The sequence below is a fragment of the Serinus canaria genome, chromosome 13, assembly GCF_022539315.1.
Source record: "Serinus canaria isolate serCan28SL12 chromosome 13, serCan2020, whole genome shotgun sequence".
Taxonomy (NCBI): Eukaryota; Metazoa; Chordata; class Aves; order Passeriformes; family Fringillidae; genus Serinus; species Serinus canaria.
The window spans coordinates 4,363,606-4,390,881 of NC_066327.1; the positions used below are offsets into that span (position 1 = coordinate 4,363,606).

General features: G+C 48.7%; 1 protein-coding gene across 2 annotated transcripts in view; it reads left to right on the forward strand.

The window, feature by feature from the left end:
* The first annotated feature begins 1,599 nt into the window (after nucleotides 1–1,599).
* The window catches only part of LOC103817459 (rho GTPase-activating protein 7-like), a 47,558-nt gene continuing 21,881 nt past the window's right edge, over nucleotides 1,600–27,276 (forward strand). For both annotated transcript variants that reach the window (XM_018915325.3, XM_030229194.2), the window contains exon 1: nucleotides 1,600–1,715. In XM_018915325.3, coding sequence (XP_018770870.3) covers nucleotides 1,709–1,715 — 7 coding nt within the window. In that variant the 5' untranslated portion in view covers nucleotides 1,600–1,708. The remainder of the gene's footprint in view (nucleotides 1,716–27,276) is intronic.

The following is a 27,276-nucleotide window of genomic DNA, read 5'->3' on the forward strand; positions in this document are numbered from 1 at the left end:
GGGTGAGCCAGCGGTGCCAGGTCTCCTCAGATTAGAGTTCATGGTGTGCGAGATGTGACTTGGAAGGCCCCATGGCTTTGTGCTCCTCTTTTGAAGAGGAATTTTTTGTCTTTTCTACTCAAATTCTGTGCCAGGTATAGTGATGCAGTGTCCTGCAGAGTGCTGGCTTCTGCAGGCTCTGCCACCCCAGCCAGCTGGGCCCCGTTGCTGAAGGTGCTCTGTGTGAGCCTTGTGTCTCCATATCCTCTGGGAAAGGAAGTCAGGAAAGCCTATTCCTTCAGACATCCTATTTCAGAAGGCATCCAAAGCTAATTTCTGTTCTCACCACACCCATGGACCTCCTTAAGGGATGTGACTATCCTAAGCACACCCTGGTCAGGGTGACCAGGACCTGAGTCTGAATGTCCCCCTCCAGTGACACAGAAGCCAGTTCCAACCAGAAACCTCATCAGTGGTAGCAAATTTCAGTGTGAGTCATATGTGTTATAGGCATTAACACCTGGAATGTTCTTTTACTTTGCTTCATTAGTGCTTAACCCTGTTAGCTGGTGTGAGGCTGTGTGGCCCAGGGTGAACCAGCAATGAGCACCTCTCAGGCATCCTCTGTGTGCTGAAAACACAGAGCAGGGCCCAGCACTGGCCTGGCAGCAATGACAGCTGGGTCTCTGCTGCTGTACCCTATCTGCTTTCTCCATCTCTGGAGAGATGCAAGTGTCCCCTGCGGGAGCTGGGGCAGTGGGAGCCAGGGCTGGGCTGTGGGAGCTGCTGGGCACTTTAGCCACAGACCAAGAGGGGATTCAGGCAGGGCTGAATAAATGCCTGTGATGGGCAATGACACCTTAAAGCCCAGGCAGGCACCAGCCCCCTCCAGCTGCCCCAGCCCAGGGAGCTCCAAGGCCCAGAGCACCCTGAGCTGGCACTAAGGTGGGTGCTGCCTTCCCTGCACCCAGGGGCTCTCGCTGCAAGGGAAACTCAAGCCATGCTCAGCTGCCCCTGCTCCACACAGAATGAACTCCACAGAGACTTTGTTTTAAAGAAAATAACCTTAGCTGTGCCAAAGAGATTCAGTCCAAAAGACTTCTGGTGCAAAAGCAGTGGATTTAACGTGTTTTTGCCATCTCCTCTGGCAGAGCTGGGGCAGTGTCAGGGTGGTGTCTGCAGAGGAGCACTCAGCAGTGGGCTCTGCACTGAGCTCACTCTGCTGGGCCCTGCTCCAGTTCCTCGAGGGTTCCTCACTGATGTGACTGCAGTGCCTCGAGTACTTCTGTGTGCTCCATCCCCTCCAGCCTGCCCCGATGCCAGCCCTGGGCATCCCGCACTTAGCCTGCCAGCATTCCTTGGTGGCACCCATGCCACCCACACCCTGGGCACTGCCACCCACACCCTGGGCAGTGCCCAGCGCGGTGCCTGTGGCAGGCTCAGCTGCAGAGGCTGGTCAGGGATGGCAGGGCAGAGGCTGGGGCAGCATTCCGAGGGGCAGGGAGAGGAAGCGGCGTGTCAGAGCCCCGGCGGGATGCGGGAGCGGCTGCAGGGAGCTGTGACCGAGCTGCTCTTTCCCAGGGAGGATTCTCCACCCCGTCCTGGGTGGGATCTCGGCTGTCCTGCTTAAAGCCGAGCAGATGGGCTTGGAGCTCAGGACTCGCTGGCTTGCAGGGACACGGGAGTAACTCCAGCACAGGACAGGGACCCGCTGCAGCCGCCTCTCCCCATGGAAGGTAGGAGGAGGTTTGTTTTCTTTCCTTGGTTACTCTCTTTCTGTGAGGTTTTTAAACCAGCAATCAGACGAGAATGCAATTAGCCAGAAAACAAGGCACGAACTCGGGAGGGAACGGCAAAGGTGTGGGTCTGGCTGTTCCCTGCTGGGATGTGCTGCTTCTGCTTGGGCTAACCGAACAGAAAACAGACAGTTTTCCCATTATTTGTTTTGTTTAGAATTTAAAAGAAAAAAAAAATAGCTCCTAGGAATTTTGAGAGCTAACACTTCATCATCTGCAAGTCCCAAATGCAGTGGGCATTCGGTGGCACAGCACAGCTGTCCCTGCAGAGAGGCAGAGTGGCACAAGGTCCCTGCCTGGCACAGGTTTGTCCTCAGGAGGGGACCAGCCACCCATCCTGCTGCCACCCGCCTGGCTGCAGCCCTGCCCTGTCCCCAGGGAGCACCAGGACCCTCAGTGCTCCCACGGCAGTCTCATCCCTGAGGTGTGAGCACAGCCAGGGCAGGGAATGGCTTTCCCATGGGGACCAGGAGGGGTGGCAGGGCTGGGAAACAGCAGCAGCAGGGACACTCTGTGGGGACAGCATGTCAGGCCTCCAGCATCAGAGGAGCTCACCCTGAGCAATCATGGATTTCTCCTGAAAAGCAATAGCAAAAGGGATCTGTTTTCTGGGAGGAAGGAAGGCGAGAGGGGACCTTTGGGGTGGGTGCCTGAGCCTGCAGCAGTGTGTGCTGTTACCTGGGGCTGGAGGGGGACAGTGCAGCTGCTCCAGGCCTCCATGCTCAGCTGTGCTCCCACGTCCCTCCCGTGTGCCCAGGGTGGGTTCTGTCTCTGCTGGCTCAACCCTCAGATCCTCTCTTGCTCCATTCCTGCTGTGCCCAGATAGATCCCTTTGCCAGGGCTGGAGCTCCCTGACAGCAGGAGCCCCATGCTGGGGCAGTCCTGGCATTTCTCTGGCCATCAACTGGGCCAGCCCCTGCTCCTGCCTTTGCCAAAGGCTTGCTTTGTAATGCCCAAAAAATCCCACAGCAGCTCTGACAGCTCTGTAGGAGGGTATGAAGCGTCTGCGTGTCAGAACGTGGCCTTTGCTTTATTGCTTCATGTAAAACACTTTGTATTCTCTGGGCAGGAGAGCAAGGGTGGCAGTGAATGTTTTTAGAAAGGGAATTAGTGTCATGTCCCTTTCCAGCACCGCTCCCCTGTCACAGACCCTCCTGGGGCTGCCCAGCCTCACCACAGCTCTGCTCTCACATGGATCTGCAGGACTGTCTGCCAGCACCACAACTGGGAATAGTGCTGCATTTCTTGTCCTTTGCCTCTCTATAAAATAAATCAAGCTGAGTTTTCAACCCTCTGTTTGCTGATGCTCTCTGGCCAAGTTTTGAGTCAATTTATTCCTCATTGCTCTGCGTCACCCTGGCAATGTGCCGAGCACGAGAGCTGGGGACAAACACAATCAGTGTTTGCTGCATCTCAGGCCAGGCCTGAGCATCCATCTGCTGGCTCACACAGGTCCCCCAGGCAGCAGAGAGGTGTACTTTTTAAGGTAGAAAATTACTTGCGTTTTGGAAATGAATAAATTGTTGACATAAGCTGAGAGCCATGAGACAGGAATGGGTTGTGCTGCCAGGTATTCCCCACAGGAGCATTCTGCCCTGGAGTGCTGCTGCAGTGACCACTGTGGGGAGTGACCAGAGGGTGCTGCCTGGAGGTCAGGGAGGGCTGTGCCACAGGAGAAACCCTCCTTTAGCCATGACTGCTGTGCCACAGGGCTGCTGGGCAGGGAGCAGCCACCATCCCCCTGCTCTCTGCAGGCTCATTCTCTGGGGACAGAGCCAGCAGGAGCACCAGGCATGGAGCCCAGCCTGAGGTGGGCAGCAGGGTGGGAGCAGCCAGGTCCAGCAGTGCCCAGGGGGGCTGTGCAGTGCTGAGGAAGCTGCTGGGGGCTGCTGGGGTCAGCACTTCTGGCTGGCAGCAAGGTCCCCCCCTGTCCCCAGCACCAGCCCTGTGAGCAGAGAGCTGTTAAGAAATGGGGAGGTGTTTCTGGGAGTGTTTTTGTGTGGGTTGCTGCTCTTTTTGGTGTAAATTTGCTGTTTCAGCTTCTGAAGTTCACCATTTCCAGGGTTCACACTTGCAGGGTTAACGTTATCTGACACCTGCCAAAAATCTGGATCTCCAAAAAACCTGACACCTGCCAAAAACTGGTCCAGCAAGCCTTGTGCAGCAGGGGGCTGAGCACACACACTGCCTGCTGTTCCCATCCCTCCTCCACCCCATCCTGCTTCCCTCAGTGCTCCTGGGAAAAGGCAGGAGCTGGAGCTGCTGGAAGGAATGCTTGTGTGGGAAGGGAACTTGGCTTCTCTGGTGAATAAATCATATAGAATCCGTTCTGTGCATTAAACAAAGCTTTATGAAAGGCAGATGCAAAGGAGAGGGGCTGGTGGCTCGGGAGGCTTTGCTGTGGTGCCTGATGTCCTCTGCCACTGCAGCCTGGCACCACCCGTAGCTCTCAGCCTTTTTCAGACACCTGCAGCCCCTGAAGCAGGACTGGTGCTGCCCACCCTGGTTTCAGCTTCCCAGGGCTCTGACCCTGCAGCCTTTGCTGCTGTTTCCATCATCCTCCAGCACAGGGAGGTGGTGGGGGGCAGGTCTGTGTGGAGAGGCTGCTGCTCATGTGCTGCACAGCAGCTTCCCAATTTGCTGCCCAGCTCTGAACTCTCACACAGCAATGAGGATCTTCTTGAAATGTGACCTTCTTTTTTTCTCAGTTTTACTCCCCATATTTGGTATCTGTTTGTCCCTTCTTTCACAAAGCAGCCCAGTAATCAGATGACATCCCTGACTCGTGCTGCCCAGACGTGCACGATGGGGCCTTTCTACTTGTTAGGAAAAGCCTTTTGATTGAATTTCTGTATCATTATCCAGCTAATATGGAATATGTCACTGATGGTGGTGCAGGGAATCGAACAGAGTCTGCAAAAAAGGATGAAATATTAAATAAACCTTGCCAAAGGAGGTGGAGGTGAATGTGCAGGAAGGGCACGCTGTGCCCTGTCTGCTGCTCCACCTCTGATCTGTGTGCCCCTGGCTTCTGGCAAGTGTTGGCAAGGCCCCCTGAGCTGGTCAAACACCAGCACTTGTCACTGCTGGGGGACACAGGTTGAAAGCCATGTCACAAATGGCCCAAGCATATCAAATATTGTCCCTGTCACCTGCCCACCTCGGCCTGAGCAAGGAGCTGTCACACTCATACCTACCCCCACAGGCATGCAGCAGCCACTGTCACACAGAAATACAGGTTTAGGTGTCCAGAGGCACCTCAGGAGCGTGTGACAAAGCAAACCTGTCTGGGCTGGCTGTCCTGGAGCTCTGGGAAGGGCCTGTCACACACAGCCTTCCTGGGCTCTGGGGTAACTTGCCACTAGATGTCACAGTGGGCTTGGGTTTGCAGGGACCAGGAGTGCCACTTGTGCTGGGAACCCCCACCAAAACTGCTCCCTAAAGTCCCTTTGCTGGACCAAAGCCCACAAACAGCATCTTTTTGTCCGTTCTTGTCTTCTAGAGCATTTTTGGAAACATTTCTAGCTTTCATGTGCCACTCAGCAAAGGCTGAGAGACCAGCAGGTGACTGGAGAGGTTCCCACGGTGCCAGCCCAGGGGGTGACCCCGGTGGGACCCCTGCCCTGGCAGGTATCAGTGGCCCTGCTCCCACTGCAGCAGATGTCAAGCTGTGTTAACACCAGGTGCTGCAGCAGGAGCTCACTCTGTGTCCCAGAGCTCTTGCTCTAAGGGGGGGACACGTTTTGTCACTCCCCCAGCTCCAGGCAAAGGAGGCCAGCCCTGTGCAGCTGCCTGGGGCTGACCTCTGCCTGAAGCATCCAGTGGCTATTTACAGCACACAGGAAACCGTGCTGGACCCTGCACTTCCTCTCCCATCCAAGCTGAATCTTTAATGGGCTCCCTTTAAAAGGGAGCATTAATTGTGGGTGGTTTTCCACTGAGCATTGTGCTGAGCAGGGGCAGAATGTGTACGTGGTCAGCTTTGGGCAGGCTGGTGATGGGACAGGCAAGGCACCTTCTGGACTTGGTACAGCTCTGTAAAAACCTTGGGATATTATTAAAAGACTAGGAGTGTCCAAGAGAGAGAAGCATTTGCTGAGTAACTCAAGCAAGGAGAGCATTTAAAGCCTCCTGTTTGAAGTGGTTTATGAGCAGACCCAGACTGGTGAGGCCACGCCACCCACTGCCCCTCCTGGGTGAAGTGTTGCTGTGGAATTAATGAGGGCATCACTCTGTGGCTTTCATTTGCCACCAAAATCGAGCACAGCTTTCCCAACCTAAGACTGAACAAACACAGCCAGGGATGTACAGTGGGATGCTTTCCTTGTGCTCTCTCTGATGCTGAGATCAGGCTCTGCCCAGCCTGGGCAGGGATTTTGTGCTCTGGCTGCTGGTGCAGCCTGGGGAGCAGCTCCCCTGTGCTCAGGGAGGCTGGGGGACACCAGGGGAAGCAGGGCTGTGCTCTGTGAGTGCAGAGAGCAGCCATGCCTGCACCCCTGCACCTGGAGAGCTGTAAATAGCAGCTGGTGCCTGGCTGTCAGCCCTGTGCTGCCCAGCACCCAGCAGGGTGTGCTCCCTGCCACACACAGGATGGGTGGGCACTGCTGCTGGTAATGCTCACCACATCAATCTCCCTGAGCAGAACACAGCACTGCTTGCCTTTGTCTGGGATTGCCTTTCCCCTGCCTTGGCACTAGTCCAGAATATCTACAAATCTTGCTCAGCCACAGTGAGTGACTTCTCGGGACTCCAGCTGCTCAGAGTGACCCTGAGGTGTGTCAGAAAGTCTCTTTTCCCAGCCCAGAGCTCGAAGAAGGAGTCAGAGCTCTTCAGTTCTCATTCTCAAGGTTGTTTATTGTTCCTTATCTATAAAATTCTTTCTCCTGGCCCACCGAGGTCCTCTCAGCAGGACAGCCCAAGGCACTCTGCCTGCCCCTGGGGTGGGGTTATCTTTTTATATTAAAAACTACGAGTACAATATTCATAATTGCATCCCAATACCTATCACCTATGTTAGACAGTGAGCTTCTACTCTAAACCAATCTGAAAGTGCCAACATCACAGCAGAAGATGGAGGCAGAGAAGAAGAAGGATAAAGGCTGGACATGCCCAGATTCCTCCATCTTGCCCCCTGAACCCCCATTCTTATAACCCTAAAAATCTATTTTTCACCCTGTGATAAATTCACTATCATTCTACTTAAACTGTCGTGGCTGGCAGATCTTCATCTAAGGTTGGTAACTTGCTCCACGGGTCATGATCAAAACCACAGGTGTCTTGGGCTGTGTGCCAGGGTCTCTGAGGCCCCTGGCAGGGGTCTTGGCAGTCCAGGACAGCCAGAGGGGTGTCCTGAATTCCCACAGTGACTGTGCCTCAGGATCAGGACTCTCCTGAAATGCTTCTCTTTCCTCAGAGAACGAGAGCTGAGCACAGCCATTCCCAAGCCCCTGCAGAAGGTGCTTGAGCAGAGCTGGGAGAAGAAGGATTTGCTGTGCTGGGAGGCTGGAGCCCAGTTCCAGCTCTGGGGAAGAGGTGTAGCCTCACAGCATTCCATAAAAACACAGCCACAGCCTGGCTCCGGCTCCAAGTGCCAGGTGGGGCCACCTGCACCCAGAGACACCCCAGAGTGCTCCTTCCTGTGCCAGAGGAGGGTGGCATTACACATTCACTGCTGGAGGAGAGAGCTGGGACTTGGAACAGCAACTTTCTGATAAAAACCTCCAAGGTTAAATAAATTAACATAAATCTAATTTTCTGCAGTTATCACCAATCTCAGATTCATTCTGCAGCACGACCAAACTGCTGCAAGGCCCCACACTAGTATGTGAAATATGTCCCACTGCATGCACTGGAGGTGATTCCCAGACACTGAGGGCTTCTGGAGGAGGGTGCAGATAAGGGTGTGCAGGCAAAGAGCTGCCCAAGAGCTCTGCAGGGGCAATCTGTGGGCACAGACACATGCAGGATCCCAAGTTTCCTTCCACCTCTTGGGTTTTTTCACTCTTTGTCTGTCCTTTCACCCTCAGGTGTGTCAGCTTTTGATTTGCACCAGCAGGGAGCTGGATCTGGAGCTTGGCCATGGAAGCCCTGCAGGCAGAGCCCAGGGCAGGGGGGCTGCTGGCCCAGCTGGGGAAGTGGGGCTCTGTAGGGGCTGCAGGGGGGTTGGAGGGTTTGAGCCAGAGGGCTTGGCAGAGGCTTTGGCACTGCTTCTCTCCTTGCCTGAGCTCTGTGGATATCCTGGAAATGCAGTGCATTAGCTTCTCCACCTCCTGAAGGCAGAACCGACCTTTTCCCATTTATCCCAGTCCCCTGTTGGTTGGGAATGCAGCACAGACTGCTGCTGTGTCCCCAGGGCTGAGTGCAGTGCCCCAGTGCCAGGGAGCTCTGCTCTGCCAGCAGCAAGGAAAGCACCTCCCCACTGCCTCTGGGCCCTGCTGCCCCACTCAGCATCAGCCATCTGCAGGCAGTTTGTCTGTCCAAAGCCCGGGTGAGTTGGCTGCTGAGGGCAGCACTGCTCTCCCGAGGAGAGGAGCTGCAGCCTGGCAGTGGGCAGTGCCCTGGGCCCCATCCCAGCACCCCAAGGGTCCCTGGGTCCTGCGGTGGGGCTGGGCTGGGCTGGATGCACCTGCTTCCTCCAGCATCCCAAGGGCAAGGGAGGGCAAGCACAGACCCAAATCCTGGGGTGCAGAGCTGGTCCAGCTCAGGGAAAGAGAAATTCCTGCCTTTGCTGGAAGCAGCTGGAGGTGGGGATTGGGATGGCTCTGCCCCAGGGGTTTCCCGGCTGAGGGGCAGCGATGATGGATGCCCCAAGGGGGAAAACCTCTCCAGCCATCCTGTCCCAAGGAAAGGGCACAGGGGAGGAGCTGCCCAGTGCCTGCCTGAGCTGTCTGGCTCAACATCAGACCCTGTGAGTCAATGGGCATTGTTCTTTTTGGGGGATGACCAGGGCCTGGGATCCCTCTGCACAGGCAGCCAAGGCAGGGAGCTGGACTGGGGGCCAGCAGGGTGTGAGCAGCAAGGGCTTTGCCTGGGATCCCAAGGGTGCTGAGCCTTTCAAGGCATTCCTGAGTGCCCCCCAGGGTATGGGATCCACCCTCAGCCTGTCCTGAGCCTCCACAGCAGCTGGCACAGGAGGGATCTGCTGCTGCCAGAGCAGGGAGCACACCATGTTCAGGGAGGAGAGGTCAGGTCTCTTCCTGTTTAGATGTTTGCAAAAAAAAAAAAAAAGCTTAAGCATTTTAGTGGAAAAATGACTGAGGGAACCATCCAAATTAGGAAACAGGAAGTGCTGCACTAGAATAAATGGAATTTTGACAGCTGAAACGAGAGGCAAGTGGTTGCCAGGGAGGGCTGGTAAAGGTGCTGCTGGGCCAGCAGCTGGTGGGGAGGCTCAGCAGCCCAGGGACAGGTTCTCTCTGGGACACTCCTACCCAGCAGTGCCATGCCAGCTGCCAGAGCCAAGGCACTGGGTGTCTCTCCCCTCAGGGTCTCCCAGCACAGTGCCAGCAGTCAGCAAGATGTGTCCTTCAAGTGGAGGACTCCTCATGTTTCCAGCAGTGGATATACTGAAAACTAAGGCACTAAAATCAGAATTTTAATGGAGTGTAAATAGCAGCAGACTTCCCCGTGCCAGGTTACCTGTGTGACATTAGCTGCTCAAACCTGATGCCAGCCCTGCTCCTGACTCTCTCTCCCCTTCAGCAAATCACTGAAGCTCCCCAAGCCCCTTTCTAGCCAGATGTTGATGTGATGCTGCTTCTGGGTCTGTGCAATTACTCAATTACTCCTGCATCTAAAAGCAAGTTAGATGCCCTCAGGGCTTTGCTTCAGTTCTGCCCATTGATTTGCTGTGTGACCTTGAGCACCACATTAATAAACTTTCAATATTCAAAGGAATTTTGCTCGTTTATGCCCCTGATTGTGCTATCCAAACTCCTACTCTGCTCCCAACTTTCCAAGCAGTGTCTGTTTGTTATTTATTGCTAAATTTAAGGATAGAAGCTAACCTAAAACACAAAAGAGATCTGGGGGCCTGTGTTCCATTCAAATTCACCTCAAGAAAGTTTCAATGGAGCTTGAAGAGCCTAAGAAACGTAGATAGGTGTGAAAATGTCCCTGCAGCTGTTCCTGCAGGCTCTGACATCCCACAGACACCTGAATCACTCACTGAGCTCCCCTTGCTGCTCCAGCCCATGGCTGCAGAGCTGGCAGAGCCCTTGAATATGCACATATTTCATGTCTGCTGTGCTGTGTGGGGAGAGCACCTCAAAGTGAAATCTGCTGTGCAGTCAGATGTGCTCTCCAAAGCTGACACAGGTCTGTTCCACCTCGGGCTGAGCAGGAGCAGCCACCCCTGCCTGCTGGGCACAGTTTGGGGGGTGCTGCTTTCATCCTGCAGGGGCAATCTGTGGGCACAGACACATGCAGGGCCCCAAGTTTCCTTTCACCTCTTGGGTTTTTTCACTCTTTGTCCGTCCTCTCCCCCTCAGGTGTGTCAGCTTTTGATTTGCACCAGCAGGGAGCTGGATCTGGAGCCTGGCCATGGAAGCCCTGCAGGCAGAGCCCAGGGCAGGGGGGCTGCTGGCCCAGCTGGGGAAGTGGGGCTCTGTAGGGGCTGCAGGGGGGTTCCCTCCCTGCCCCTCAGCCAGAGGGCTTGGCAGAGGCCTTGGCACTGCTTCTCTCCTTGCCTGGAAATGCAGTGCACAGGAGGGGTGGGCTGTGGGGTCAAGGAATGGTGCCTGTTTGCAGGGAGCAAAGGAGGAGTGTGGGCAGAGCTATCCTGTCACTGGGGGTGGCCCCTGACTGATGGCACAAGGTTTGGAGAGTTTTCTCCTGTGCATGTTTGGATGAGGAGCAGCTGTGGTTTTTTCTCTCTACCTGTGCTGGAAGATGGCTGTGAAATAGCATGGCCAAGAAGCAAAGCTGCTTTCTGAACAGTTTAAGAACTTTTGCCTCAGTTTTCTGTGAATGTTGATTAAGAGTAAATGAGACTTGGAAAAACAGCCAGTGTGGATTTACCCTGGGATCATTCTGGGAATAAGCACACAAAAATAACCCTTTCCTAAAAATGTTCTTTCCAGCCCCACCCTTCAGGAGTGATCTTCCCTGCAATGACCCCAGCCTGGACAGCACTGGCAGACCTGGGCTGAACTTCTGCTCTGGGTCACACTCAGCAGCTCCTTTTTACAGGGCAAACAGCTCCCTGGAACTTCTGCTCTGGGTCACACTCAGCAGCTCCTTTTTACAGGGCCAACAGCTCCCTGGAGCCAGGGGAGATTTGCTGAGGACCCACGGAGCAGAGTGGGTGAGCCCTGCAGGGTCTGGCTGCCTGTCACCCAGCCCAGTGAGAGCCAAGGCCTGGGCACAGGGGACAGGAGTGACAGCAGCTGCAGGATCTGCTGTTCCTCTCTGCACCTGCAGTGCAAGAGGGTAAAGTGCAACAGGAGCTGCAGGTAATGTCAGCACACCTGTACCCAGGAGCTCTGCTGAGCCAGTCAGTTCCTGGAATCTGTAAAGTGCTTTTTGCTCCTTGCCTTGTGAAACAGCACTGAAACAGAGTGGTGTGTGATTTGTACACACAAGCCTGAAACCACTGAAACAGTCACCCAACATCAGGGATAGACTTGAATGCTTTAAACAAGTAAAGCTACAGACCTCAGCTGTGCTCTGATTATTTGCTTTGAATTTGCTTCCTTTCCATTGCTTTTTTTATATCGAGACATAAATAATCTTAAATTCCAGATCACCCATGGGTCCAAAATTTAGCTGTAACAGGGACTTCTGCCAACTTCTACAAAAGGATTTTGCTAACATGAAAGAAAATAACTCATACATAATAAACACTCCTCCTGACCCACGTTATCCTTTTGCATTTAAGGTCAACCATCTCTGAAAGGAGGGGAAAAAAAAAGATAAAGGAGATGCAGAGAGTCAGCTGCAACAACAAATGAAACCCCTGCATGAAGGTCCTCCTACCAGGGCTGTTCACAGCTGCCACTACATTTTTTCCTTGGCCTAAATAATGTAAATACTGGGCTGGGGAGTGCTTTCCCTCACACTGGTGTAAATCTGGGCTGGAGCTGCAGCCCTGCCCTGGCCATGCACACACTTCACCCCTGGCAGCCCTGCCCTGGGGTGAGGGACCTGCTCCTCAGAGGAGCTCACCAGCCTTTGATGCTGGCTGCTGTGTTCAATGAAGGGCTAAATTCCTCTTGTCTCTTGAAATAAACTTGCCAACCCCTTGACCTTCCTGAGCTGGAAGAATATGTTTACAGATTGTTTAATTCCATTTGTCTTCCTGAGTGTGTGAGAGGGACAGCAGTGTGGCTGAGGGAAGGGGGGCTGTGCTGTGTGACCAGCCTCTTCTGATATCAGAGACAAGCCATGATGAAGGGCACAGCCATTTCCATTACTTTTTGGAGGAGGAAGGAAAGGAATTATTTATTGGAATCCCCTGCAATTTTGCTTGATATAAATTTCATGAGGGAGCAGTGTAATCTTTTGTGTTTTGTTATCTATTCTCACGACTCCTTCCAGGACACAGGTGCTTGTGGACTTCTAGAAGAATACCAGGAGGTAATTCTGCAGCAGCAGCAGCTCTTTCCTGGTGTTACACCATCTGAACACATCTCCCTTACACTTTGACTGCCACCTGAAGTCAGGGCAGCCAGAAGAGACAAAGTTTATCAGAGGCAAAGCACGAGGAGGGGAGGTTACTGCCATAAAGTGCAGAACTTTATTTAAAGGCTGTAGAAGCTGGGAAAAAAGCTCTTTAAGACAGAAACCCTCTTTTCTCGGAGGCCTGGGAGGCACTGGGAGGCCTCATGGGTGTCATCACCAGGTACTTGTAATAATGTCACTATTTCCAGAAGTCTTGGCACGAGCAGCACGGCAGGAGAGGAATTGTGAAGGGAAGCTGACTGAGGATAATGGATAGCAGGATGAAATTGAGAGGAAAAACTTAATTGGAATTAACTAGCTGAGAAAAGCCTCTTGATCTGTCAGACAGTGAAATTGCCTCCCAGGAGCAATGGTACAGTCTCAGCCACGTGGGCATTTAAAGCCAGTCTAATGTCTGTGATTCCCTGAGTTAACTGGAGTATCTCAATAATTGGAACTGACACAAAGATTTATCTTCTTTGATTGACTAGATTTCATAGAGGCTCATCTCTTTGTGGTGCTGCACAGAGCTTTCGGGGCAGCTGTTTGCACTTAAACTGCCAGGAGCTGACAGTGTGTATCCATTTCAGCTCTTCAAATGTGTTCTTTGAAAAAACACTTAAATGGCTGGAATAGACAGTGCTAATCAGTCTGCAGGAAAATGGAGCAGCCTTACCTGGGGCTCAGGGCTATCAATCTCCCCTGCCAGGCGTTGGCCATCCTGCAGCAGCAGAGACATTGAGGTGCATTACTGCCAAATGCCCAATCAGCCTGAAAAATTGGGCTGATTTGGCCGAGGCAATAAAAGGGAAAGGTGTTTTGCCAAATGTATAAAAACAAATGGTTGGTATTTCAGCAGTTACAGCACAGTGGGATTAATCACACTAAGATGATGGAAATTCTTTCCCATGCTCATTTTTCCTGATTTCAGCAGAGAGAGTGTCTGCCTGGCCTGAAGGGTGAGGTCCTGGAAGGGCTTTTGTATTTGGATTTGCCCATTAATTCCCCTGCTGTATGACCTTGTGCATATCTCCTCTCTCACTTTGCCTTCTGTAGGTTTAGACCCACAGAAAAGGGCACATCCAGCCTCTGGCATGGCTGAGATCTGGGTTCTCTTTTGTAGTGGAGATATGTTGGGAAGGGTGTTTGGAGTCCTTTCACTTCTCTGCCAGTGACAGACACAGGGATGGTGTCTTCTCTGCAAAAGAGATTTAGATCTTACTGAGATGGGCTTGTAGTATGCAAATTATTAGATGAAGATGTTTCACAGAAATTGAGAAACTCCTTTTCTGCAGGGCACAACTCACAGGTGTTTACATGTGCTGGCATCCTAATATTGACAGGAAAATGTGCTTTTTTTCTTGGTCCTTCTAAAGCCTTTTACACAGGGAATGCAAATGACTGTGCCTTGTTCCTTCCAACCTAACTCTGCTATGACATTCCTCCCAAGTAATGCTGGGGATACTTGGCAAGCAGAGGAAATGCTTCTGTGTTTGCTACCAGTCTGACTTAGCCACCTTCAGCCAGCACTGCTCTGAGAAGAAGGTGAAGATTTGCAGTGTGCTTCATACTCACTGCTTGGAGAAGAAGGTGAAGATTCCTCCCAGGTAATGCTGGGGACAGCAGAGCTCCTCAGAGGAGCACCTTCCCCTGTACTGTGGTCCTTCCTGGATGTGCAGGCAGAACCTGGGGCACCAAAATGCCTCTTCTGCTGTGGCGAGGTACAGCACGTTGGAAATCAGGATTTTTGGAGATAAAAAATCCCAGGCTGATTAGTGTGTGGATTTACCAACCAGGGATAACCACATCAGGCTGGACACAAGAGAGGAACGAGCTGTTGCTGTCAGGGATGAAATCCCCTTGTCCTGTTTTCTGGTGGCAGCAGCAGAACCAGCCTCAGGTCCCAGCCTGTGCAGCCCCTGCATGGCTGTGAGGCTGTGGAGCTGACTCAGAGGAGCACAGCAGCCTGCAGGCATGCATTTCTGAGAGTTACACAACCTCAGGCTGCAGCCTGAGCAGCACTGCTGCCTCTCTGCAGGTCTCCTTGCAGCTCCAGCCCAAGGACACAGCTTCACTCTCCCTCCCGTGTCTGCCCCACCTGGAAAAGTGGAGATCTGTGCCCTGAGATTTCTGAAATGCTCCACCCTGACTGAAGTCCTGCTCTGCCATTAAACCCTCCAGGTCACTAAGCATTTCAGGTTCTCAGTGCTCAGCTGGCTCCTCCACCGGCCACAGCCACCCCTGCCTAAACAACCTAGTTGGGGCAATTAATGTAAATTAAATACGCTGGTGCTTTCCCTGGAATGCTGTCAGGCATATGAGGATAATATTCTGATTTACTTTTTAAGGGTAACTGGTTATAAAGGGGTTTTCATCCCATTGGAACACTGTTTTTCAAACTATTCTTTCTTCTGCTATGAAAAGTTCAGATTAAATATATCTATAAAAGCCAAGGAGAAAGGAAACTGAAAATCTAAAGTGAAAATGAAGGAGGCAGTTGATAGTAAGTGGTTATTTAAAGATGGGGGGAGGGGAGAAAAGAAAAGGAAAAGAAACTGAAACTGAATTTTTAAGTGAAAATGAAGGAGGCAGTTGATAGTAAGTGGTTATTTAAAGATGGGGGGAAGGAGAAAAGGAAAAGGAAAAGAAACAGGAACTGAAATTTTTAAGTGAACATGAAGGAGGCAGTTGATAGTAAATGGTTATTTAAAGATGGGGGGGGGGGGGGAAGGAGAAAAGGAAAAGAGTAAAAGTGCCCTTAGAGAAGTGGGCTTTGGGTGACACATGCAAAGCTAAAACTGATTGTCACCACATATTACACTCTTGTATTAAGTTTCTTCATTCACTCTGTTGTTTTTAGGGTCTCCTCAGGAGATCATGTGTTCTGCTGAGCTGGACTTTGCATGTGGGCTCTGGGGTTATCACATAAACTCCTTTCCTGAGAGAGCAAACCCCTTCCAGCCTGGAAGGGTCCCCCCGAAGCAGTGGGGCTGGGCAGGGTGTGACACAGAGCCCTTGAGCTGACCCACGTGGACCAAATCCAGCCCTGGTGGCCACCAAAATGTCCTGGGGAAGGCCCTGCTGTTCAAACATGCCATGGTGGGAGCCAGGAGCCTCCTCTCTCTTTGCTGACCTCTTTGCTTCTGCCCCACCATTCCCAGGCTGCTTTCCCACACCTGCTCTCCTTCAAAAAGTCCTTGAAGAGCACTGGCCTGAAACTGCCAGCTCATCTTACGAGCCACAAATCCTGCTGCTTCTCATGTTGTGCAAGAGTGCAAACAAATATTAGTTGTAAAATGATTCAGTTTTTATGAAACCCAGCTAGACTGTTTGGCTTTTAATAGCATCAGCCCCGAATTACACGTCTGGACTAGACACAGTGCAGAGATTAATTTCCTTTAATTTGTTCCAGAGTAACTCACAATTTAATTTAACTGAGCAGTTCCTTGTTCTCTTATTCTGGAATGATGGATTGTGAAATGCACTCCTCTAAATTAATCCAGACACTTGATTTTTGTCAGAGTAATCTTTCTCAGTGGTATGCTAAGTATGCTTTTAAAAGGTATGGTGAATATGAATGATATGCACTTTGTTGATGATTTAAGTGTTTACACTTTCCAAACCTTGCAGAAAAAACAAATATGGCTTAGCTGCATTCTGGTTTATAACCTTTCATAAGTGATCATTCAAATAACATCAAAAGGACTTAAATGGATTTCTAAATTTGATGGAACATGTGAAGGCAACTCCCTCCTCATCAGAGGACCCTGATTTTGAAATGGGGCTGAGCAAAGCTTGGACTATTTCTGATTTCAGAGCTCCCATAGATCATCCAGAAAGATTTCTATTGGAGCCATTAATGGTAAAAAATTTCATGTGGGTGCTGTCACTGCTTACGCTGGCTTGATGTTGCAACAGAGCAGTGTCCTTTCCTTTCTGTTTTCTTTCTCTTTTGCTCTTTTTATTTCTTAAAGATCAAGTGGGGCATCTGTGGAGAGGAGCAAAGATGCTGTGTATGAATGTTTTTTTTTTTTCTATACTGCCTCCTTTAGAAGAACTGCAAAAAGTTTTGGAGCAGTTGAGTGAGTGATGTTGATGTAAACCAACCCATCAGGTCCTGTCAGCCCAGGCACTCCCTCACTCTCTATTATCAGAGGTAGGACTGTCTGAGTGCCACAGCAGAAACTGCACAGCATTCCTGTGTCCAGCTGGAAGCTGACAATAGTTATTCTGAAATGTGGGGAGACAAGGCAAAGCCTCCTGTCACAGAAATATGTGGCAGTGCTTTGTGGGCAAAGGTAAATGTCCCTAAACTTAGCAACACATGGACTGCAGCACACACCTACCCATCCATTTCTGGAGGGTTTGCACCCACAGAAAAGGGCACATCCAGCCTCTGCCTGGCTGAGATCTGGGCTCCTACTTTGTATGTATTGGCAGTGTGTTGGGAAGGGTGTTTGGAATCCTTTCACTTCTCTGCCAGTGACAGACACAGGGATGGTGTCTTCTCTGCAAAAGAGATTTAGATCTTACTGAGATGGGCTTGTAGTATGCAAATTATTAGATGAAGATGTTTCACAGAAATTGAGAAACTCCTTTTCTGCAGGGCACAACTCACAGGTGTTTACATGTGCTGGCATCCTAATATTGACAGGAAAATGTGCTTTTTTTCTTGGTCCTTCTAAAGCCTTTTACACAGGGAATGCAAACTTGACATGCCACCTTGCCCATGTAGCTAATATGTGCCTTGTTCCTTCCCAACCTAACTCTGCTCCAGCCTATGACATTCCTCCCAAGTAATGCTGGGGATACTTGGCAAGCAGAGGAAATGCTTCTGTGTTTGCTACCAGTCTGACTTGACCACCTTCAGCCAGCACTGCTCTGAGAAGAAGGTGAAGATTTGCAGTGTGCTTCTCAGTGCTTTGAGAAGAAGGTGAAGATTTGCAGTGTGCTTCATACTCCTTGCCAGCCCTCTCTCTGACCATGCTCTCAGCTCCATGTCCTCTAATAACCTACACAGCCAAGGCATCCAAGGAAAAGTTGTTGGGCTCAGTAAAGGGGCTGTGCTGTGCCTGGACACAAGTGAGAATGGCTGCAGCCTCCCATCACAGGTAGACTGGCACCAAGCTTGCTCCAGTCTTAGGCAAGGACTGAGAGCTACTGAAATCTGAAGTGAGCTAAAGCACATCAATGTCTTTTGTTGTGAAGTGCTTTTATGAACAGGTTTTGTTGGTTTGGGTGCTTCAGTGTCAGTATTTCTATTTTGAACATCTTAGCAGCAATTTTCTTCAAATTCAGAATGTGTGAAATACTCTTCTGTTGAGTTCTGAAAGTCTGTTATAGCCAGATATAACAGTGGTAAAATAACCAACACAGAGGCTTTCAGGTCTGAAAACCAAGCTTTACTGGCTTTGCTCCTCTTTCAAAGCAGAAATTGATTATTAAATTGGTTTGCAGTATTGCCTGGGTAGTGATGCCTTTACACCCATCACCTGGTGGTGGAGATGTTATGGAAGATACAGCCATGTATCCTAAATGTGCAATAAATTAGGACTAAAATCCAACTGGCTTTTGTCTACAGACTGCTGTGTGACAGGAGCACTGGCTCAGTTAGTCTCCAGACTAACTGTCAGCTCCATGTCCTCTAAAAACCTACATAGCCAAGCCATCCAAGGAAAATAGTTTAGCTCAATGAAGGGTTGTGCTGTGCCTGGACACAAGTGAGAATGGATGCAGCCTCCCATCACAGGTAGACTGGCACCAAGCTTTGCTCCAGTCCTAGGCAAGGACTGAGTGCTGCTGAAATCTGAAGTGAAGTTAGTCTCCAGACTAACTGAGGCTCACAGCCTTTCTCAGAACCAGCAAAGCTTTGTTAGCAGAATGGATGCTGCCAGCTCCTCCAGGAGAGGATCTGCGACAGACGTCACAGAGGTGAAAGACCCAAAAACTGGATATTGATGTCTTCAGCAGTGCCTTTGGGCTCTTTGTTATCCCCCAGAATGAAACCACAAGTAAACCAGAGCCAGGCCTGGGTGTCTGAGGCAGTCCCACTGTGCATTCCCAGCCTGTGTCACCAGAGCCCTCTCGCCGCGGTGCTGAAAGCTCCGCGCCGCTTGCCAGGGCTGTGCACGAGCTGGTGTGAGCTGCAGGCCACTCCACAACTCAGCACTGCTGCAGGGCTCTGCTCAAAGTGGGCCAGCCAGCTCGGGTACTCTTGACATTCCTGGATGTTTTCTAAACATGTAATGCTGATAGAAATGTTGTTTAAATATTTGTGAGTTATTTAAAAATAGTGCGTCAAATAAGCAGCCTGGTGACGCCCGGCAGAACTCTGGCTCGAGGAATGCCTGGCTGGAGAAGGGGGAGGTCAGCACCACTTATGTACACAAGTCAGGCTCTGACGAGAGACACTCTGCACCCACAGCCCACATATCATCCCATTCACCACCCCAGCAGACAGAGCCTGCTGGAAGCCCCCCTGAAGGGCCGGGCAGGGAGGGCAGCGCTGCCCGGTGCCTGCAGTCAGTCCCGGTGCTCTGGCCTCCAGCACGTCCATGCCTGGGCAGGAGGTGCTGCCCCACCTCGGGGTTGGCCATGCCCTGGTTCCCAGCAGCTGGCACAGGTGGGTGTGGGAGCAGAAATGCTTCCTGGGACCTGGAGGACAGGAAATCTGTGCCAGCATCCCCATCCCACTCTGAGCTGGTTAGGCTCTCTTGATGGTTCCCCTGCTTGGTGCCCATCTGTGTATTTAGAGAGCTAAATTTTAGAAAGGGGGAGTGAATTTTCCACCCAGCCATGACTGAAGTCTTTCAGTATTTTCTTCTCAGTATTATTAGACAGAGCATTTTAGGTCAGTACAGGTGGGTGCTGGAAAGAGGAGAAATCAATTCCTGTGATAGACAAGAGAGCTGGACATTGTCTATTTATTATGTTAAATATTTATCTCCAGAGCTCTAATATACTCCTAAAATATTTTAAAAGCTGCTTTTTTATGTCAACTTTATTCTCATCTTTCAGTAAACAATTATCATGCAGAGAATAAAACAAGCTCCCAGGCATTGCTGAGATACACTGTAGTCTATTAAGGAGGCTAAGCCTACTATAGCATATGAATCTGCTTTTATGTTGCCTTTAAATTGATTTGACATCAATTCCAGGCCTATTGTAAAAATGAGGTACATGATTAAAGCAACACTGTCATCTTTCCAGGGTATTTCCACTTTTTAGAGCTGCTGCAAAGGAAATGATTTTTAAAGCACTCAGAATATCGACCTGTTCCTTGGCTCTTGGCACAGTCCATGGAAGGGGAGCCCCTCGGTAGCTCCCTGGCTAGACAGCACATCTTGTACACTCAGAAAATGGGTTTGAAAGTTGCTACTGCAATTTTACACTTTGCCTTACAGATACTGATCTGCAGATTTCTTTTTTTTTTTTTTCCCTCCTCATTGGTTGCTTTATTCTTGCTCCCTTTGACATCTTCTTCTCATTTAAAGTGGCAGAGTGAAAAGCCAAAATGAGTCTCAGTTACTCTGAGGTCCAGATATGAGCTCTGCTGCTTTTCAGATGAAAATGCTACATATGTTTATGGAATCTGTTGAGGCTATTTGTCAAAATCTTTTGGCAGTTATTTTTCCCAAGCAACAATTGCATTTTCAGAAGTTTACCATTGGCCTAACATTAGTGATTCAAATGAAAAGTTTAAGCATCTGTCACAGAAATGAGCACCCACAGAAATAGAACAGAGGTGTTTTCTGGGAGGTTCTCAAAGATTTCAAGGAACTATTTGCTGATGATAAATTTGAGCCAGGAAAAGATCAAGTGTATCATAAAATCAGTCCATAATCCAGAATGATTTATTTGGCTCAAAGTGACCACCACCACTTTTTCTTTCTCTGTTACTGTCCCACTCCTGGAAACAGAGTGGTTAATACTTGACAAATACCTTTGAAAACAGCTTCAGCTTATGGGGGGATGCAAACTGGACAAGGCCACTGTGGTATTAGTTGCTCAAACCAAAGAGCAAAAACTGCAGGTAAGATCTTTTATTGTCCCAATTATTCATCTGGACAAAATTATGGCTTTGCAAATAATGAAGCAAGGACCAAACTGTGGAGCACTCAAACCAGTATTTGTTATATCTTTTTAATCATTATTTTATCAAAATCCTGATTACCTTTCAGGTTTTACTATTCTAAAATTCAATTTCAGCAATAAATTGCCAAAATTTCCAAAGTTTATACATTCCAGTGCTTTTTACACACATGAGTCACTATGCATTGCTCTTTGGTAATAAAACCCTGCATGTTCTTTGCCTCCCATTGCTCACACTGATGGCAATGCCACACCTCTGGTAATAACTCAGGACCCAAGCTCTGACATTCAGATCTCTCTATTTCTCTGGCACCTGTTCAGCTCAAAAGCAAGGAGTTCTTGAAAACACTCACAAGCAAACCTGTTCTCAGGGGATTTGCAGGTCTGACTGCAGGCACAAACTGCACTCACTGTCTTTGCTCTGGGATGGCACTTGCCTGCTGCTGCTTCCTGAGCTGTTAACACATGTTGTTAGAGACACAAACTGTGTTTTCATGTGCACAATCAGTCTGCTAAAATTAGGAGGTACTGCCTTTGGCTGATTGGCAAAAAATGGACCTGTCCAGCTGCTTTGATTTGTTGCTGGAATGGGCATCCACTGGGCCTTTGGAGAACCCCCTGTGCAACCACTTTGCTGAGATATAATGAATATAGGAGGAAAGGTAAGCACAAGTTAGTGTTCTGCTTTTCTGGTCAGGCAAGAAACCACTGTTTCTCAAGAGCCATGACTGAAAGAGGATGCAGGTTTGGATACAGATCCCATCTCACTCTGTCTTGGTGCACAGCAGTGTCACAGCAGTGTCTGATCTCCAGGGGAAGGCCTGAGCTGTCTGTCACTCTCTGTGTCACATCCCCCTCTCAGCCAGGGATGGTGCACAGTGCAGTCTCTTGAGGAATTTCCCTCTGTGACACTGTGTCCCTGCAAACCAAACTCAAACCCTGGTGAAATGGTGGGGCTGCACCAGGGGAGGGCTCCTGTTTGTGCCAGGGCACTGCCCTGGCTAGAGAAGGGAACAGCTCAGTGCTGGTTTGTGAACAGCTTCACACCTGCTCACGTGTCAGAGGGACACAGCAGCACAGGAGGGGCTCCTGTTGGTTATTGTATGCAAAGAGTTTTTATTTCTCAAGTGTTGTTTCTAGAGTGGGTCACCCATTCATGCCTGCTAAGACACAGAGTGGGCAGTCTGGGTTTATTTATTTAAACAGCTGAACATGTCCTGGTGAGTCAGTTCTCTCTGTGAGCTGCTGAAATGACAGCCACTCTGCAGGAATGAGGTCCCCAGGTGTGCCCAGCCTGCAGAGCCCCTCCAGAAGCCAGAGGACATCAGTGACTGTAGCTTGTGTCTCAGTGCTGAGACAGAGGTGAGCTGCTTCTGTCCCTAACTTCTCCCTGCATGTGCAATATCCCTGTTGGACAGCAGCAGTGAGGGCTTGTGGAACTCCCATCCAGCTCACCACCAGCAGGCAGTGGGCAGAGGGCTGTGGAACAAGGCTTTGGGAATCCAGACCTGTGGCTTCTTCTGTGGGAGCAGTCAAAAGAAGATACTTTTCTTTTCCATACAGTTCCACACATATTCCATAGAGGAACTTCAGACATTTTGTGATGTTCTGCCTGCTCCCATGTGTTTGTCCCACATCATGTAATGTCTTTGGCAATGACCACCACTGCCCAAGGCAGGACACTGTGTTCACTGATGCCTGGGACACGTGCTGGTTATGTGGGGACTCACTCTTTTGGAGTTGTTCCTCCCATGAAAACCCTCAAGAGTTTCCTTCTAAGGAACATTATTCTCAAACATTTACCCTGGAGACCAGCAGATTCTAGCTGGGCTGCTCTGCTTGAAAAAACATTTTGTCATGTCTGAAATGATGTTACTTTGATTAAAAACCAAGCATTACTGACAGTGCTTCTGTGGGGTGCACAGAGGTAAGAGTCATCTATTCCCAAATATCTCTGGTCCAAATATAAGCAGGTGCAATCTAAAAGCTTCCTCAGGACCATTTCAGCAGCTTATTCATTCCTCTATGAAGGGCCTGCTCTTGCTGGAGCATAAATAAACCAAGCCCAAGTTCTGTTATGATTCTAGAAATGCATTTTAATAACAGAGATGACAAAACCTTTTAGACAAAATACTGGGAGTAGGAAATGCAAGAGATTACAGGCAACATTTTATTTTTTTCTGCAACCTTGGCAGAACTGGTTTTTTTTTAGCTTGGGCAGTCAGATGTCGACTTTAATTCAAACTTTTTTTGCAGAAAGCTTTCAATCCAGTTATATTTCTCCAAAGCATGCACCACATTTTGGAAGAAATAACAGGAAGAAGCCTCCAGGGCTGTGTTATCGATGGAGGCTTTCCCTCCTTGGGAAGGTCTGGTTGGAGCACAGATTCTGCTCTGCCCCTCCAGAGCCCTGGCCAAGGCTCTGCAGCTGAAACTTTTCATCCAGAGACTTCAGAAGTGTCCGTGGCTCTGCCTTCAGTGTCACCTTTGCTTTTAAGTGGCTCTTGAGATAGAAGTAGTTGAGTGATGAGAAAATCAAAGTGCTTACTCTGCTCGTTTTTGTGGCTGGCAGGGGCTCAGAGCTGTGATTCTGCTCTGGGTTCCCCATTCCCTGCACTGATTAAACTCCTCCATGCTCTGTTCCTAGACATGAACACTGGACATAGATTAACAGCTCCATGCTCCCATTTCTCCTGAGCTTTTTCATGTTAAATGGTCTCTGTGAATCTATGAAACAAGAAATTATGGTTTTTGTTGCCAGCATTCTCTCATCCACATTTTAGGAACTTCAATATTTCTGAAAGAATTCTTCAATTTGTTTAGTCTAACCCTAAAAGTTCCTGAGAAAAGCCCTGGAATTCATCATGATAGCACAGTGTTTTCCTCTCTAAAAAATGCTTAACTTTTACCAACAGAAGGCAAAAGCTAAATTCCAGCTTGAGATCTGACCTGCTCTAATGAGAAACAGATTACACCATTTTAATGGAAATTGGGGCATCAGAACTTAAAGGAGGAAAGATCAAATCAATTGACAACTGCTGGCTGAGGCAAGATTGTGTTGTTTTCCAGGAGCAACAATTCCACAGCATTTCCTTTCATAACAGCACGGAGTAGTTGTGATTATCATAGGAGCAGGTAAACAGCCATAAAGGCACTGACTTCTCAGGGATCCAGGAATTTTACATTTACAGAGAACCAGAACATTTTACATTTCCATTTTAAAAAGGGCTTGTCTTTGAATCTCAGTTGTTATCTGGTATTAGAAGGGGGATTCTCCCTGGGCTTTATTTTGCAGAAATTTCCAGAAGAGGCAAGGGAGGGTAGGGTATGGGTAATTCCTTACCATTTTGTGTTGTTGTGAGCTTTAAAGTGAAGGCTGGTTTAGAAAGGAACATATACAAATTAGAATTAATGATGACCTGATCCTGTTAGGATACATAGCAGCATTTTCTAGAGCTCTGTGAAAGTAAGCTTGGAAATGGGGTAATGCTTTATCTGCTGCAGGTTTTACTGGAATGTCCCAGTGCAAGCAGCCAAGCAAAGTTCACTGGGAGGTGGAGAAAATAACATGAAAACCATTTGAAAGTTTTTAATCATGTTTTAAGATTTTGATGGTGAAGCCTGGAAAATCAGGTCTAAATGAATGGCCACAGAGGAACAAACCAAGAGAATGGGCTTCCTGTAATCCAAGAGCTTTCTGAATGACTTGGACCCAAACCATTTAATCTTGACTTTCAGAGAAAAAACCTACTGTTAATTTCAGGGGGCCACTAAATGTGCTTGTTTTCTCCTACTTCTGTTCTCACACAGCTGCCTTGACAGGAAGACCAGAGTGGTAACAAGATGCCACTTCTGTAATATGGTGGGTTTAAGTTTTGACTTCACCTCAACAGCATTTCAGCATGTCCAAGAGTCTACATTTAACAATATTGTTTTCCTCTTTTTAAAAAACGTTAAAGACTTTATTCAGCTTACTCTGGTCACAAGAGAGGAAAGATAGTGACACAGTGTTTCTGCCCAGACATCTTTCCCCCTGCAATACAAGTATGTGCAGTTTGTCTAACCTCTCTTGCACCACAGATGATAAAATTTCAGTCTTTGCCTCTGGAAAAATACTTTTCAACCAATGAAGTTCCTTCTCAGGAATTTTTAGTTTTGTTAACCTATCTTTTTTTTTCCCTCTTAATTTCATCTAATTATTTTCAATTTTAAATCCTTTTCTAGTGAGCTTATTAATTTTCTTCTTTCTAACTTAGTTATTCCCCACCACCTTTAACATCCCCCTCTTTTAACTGTCTCAATGTATTGCCTGGATTTTGTTCTGCATTTTTCCTCCCAGTTGGTCTAACTTGTTAATTAATCATTTGGCTTCTCTCTGAACAACTTGTTTCCATAGAAATATCTTTCTTGATGCCTCCAAGTATAGTCACAGCTGAAGTTAGGTTCCTTGATCTCCTGTGTTAACTCAAGATGATCAGAGAAGAAAATAGAAAACAATTACTCTGGGATCTTACCAGGAGAAAGTTAGAAATGAAATGTCAGCTTTGATTCATGAAAAGTGTTGAGGGAGGTGGTGAAAGGGAGAGAGGAGAAGAAGGATGTGTGGTGATCTCTTGTAAATGTGAGGAAATGTTCCAGTGACAGGAATTAAAATATGCAGGGAGCTTGGCTGTACTGGAAGTGGCCCCATTGCTTGGCACAGTGAGGGTCTGAAACAACTTTGGTGTCTTGGGGGTTCTGCAGAGTTTGGTAAAGCATCAGTGAGGGATTCAGCAGCAGCAGGCTCATTTCTAGAAACAATTCATTTTGGTCCTGCAGTACTTTGTGAAGTTGTTTGAAAGGACCCTCTCTAGGATTGTTTTCACCCCATTTGAGTGAGGTGGAAGGTGAGTGGTTTGGAGCTGCTGTGGGCAGAATCTCTGCAGGAGCTGACTACAGTCAGGGGTTTGGCCAAGGCTTGGAAGGAGGGCCAAGGTCAGAAAGGTTCTGGAGAGCCTTCAGCGAGGGTAGGTGGGTCCAGAAAACAGGAAATCTAGGAACAAGGACCATTTGGGGAAAAGATCCCATTTTCCAGGTGTCAGTCCCAAACAGTGGCATGAGCTTTGAGGTTCTAGTGATGTTATTGTGGTCCTTGGAGAGCTGCAGAGCTGGGAAATGAAACGGGGAGCAGAAACCTGGGAACCCAGGCGAGCAGGAAACCTTTTCTTGTCTTTCCCTCCAGCTTGGGAACCTCCAGCAGCAGCCCCACAAGTCATCAGCCAGGCAGCTGGATGTGGAGGGTTTGACAGGCTGTGAAAATGCCCACATGCCCCTTCTGAAGCTGAGACATCCTTATTGCACACAGCCTTTACTCCAGCATGTAAGCCTCCTGCGTGTGGCCTGGACCTCCTCTAGTGAGAGGCAGATGCCAGGATTCCCTGGGTTTGTTTTCCTACAGGAGACATCAAATGGCCAAAAAGGAGGAATGCGATTCCTTCCAGGAAAGCCTTCAGGAATTCCTCACTCAGTGCTGTGTGTGGCTGAAGGAGTTCACCCCTAAGGTTTCATGTGGGTCTTTCCATGGCTGGTAACCCACACAACACTAGAGATGGTAGTTTGTTGTTAAAGAGGAAGAAAATGAGCATTTTAGGGTTATGCACTGTCATCTCATGGGAAATGCCCAAAGGAAAATGGGTGGGAAAGAGAAACTGCAGGCTCTGGTTGGAGCATTTCATTTCTATGGGATGGGAACAGTCTGTTGATGTTATCCCCAGGTTTAAATCATACATTCTGTCTTCCAAATCCAAGCACATAGCTGCAAATTTAATCAGAGCAGGGTGTGTACTTTTTATATGGCTTTGGGTGGGTCTGGCAAAAAGCATTTTCTTAAGTAATCATGGCTAATGCCATATATCACACTACCCTAATTTCTTTAGTATTGTGTCACCCAGTGCCAATATCAAACATCTTTTTCATACAAATTGCCCATTTAGGAAGCAACTGCACAAAAATAAATCATAGGTCTGTGCAAATTTTGCACTTGGTTGTTATACAGAAAACTGGTAATGAAACACACTCATAAATTGTAACTTAATTAGGGTATAATGTTCCTGAATGAGATTGGGGAAAAAATTTCTTCACCTATAAGAATTCTTATTTTTATTAAAAATTTTTGCTTATCCCTTTCATTCAAGTTCTTATTTTCCCTGCTGTGTTTTAGACTCCAAACTCTTGCAAACCTAAACACTGCACAAAGTTGTTCTACAGAAGTTTAGAGCCTGGTCTGGCTTCCTGGAGTTGTTCACAGATTCTGAATTACCTTTCAACCTCTGTAAATTAACACAGCATCCCACCCTTCCATTTGCCCTATTGAACTGTAATCCCTGACAGTCCAGCAGATACAAAATTATTAGGGATTTAAATAATTTTAAACTTTTGATATGTTTTTCTGAGACCAGCCTACATGCCACTCTGTGTCTGTTGATGGTTGTTCAGGCTGCAAAGACTGATCAGGGTTTTTTATTAGATTTTGTACCACATCATTCAAAGAATAAAGTCAAATCACAGCAGCAATGAACTACAGCAAATGCAAAAAAGTCGAGTCTCTTGCAGAGGTTGAAAAACATGTTAATATGATTTCAGCACCCAGATTCATTGCTCAACTGCATGTGAGCTTTTCAGACCACAAACCCTTTTCAGTCCAGACTTAGTTCATATAAGCAAAATAAAGCCCAGGTTCTGTCTGATCCATGAAAAGCACTGCAGCAAGGAA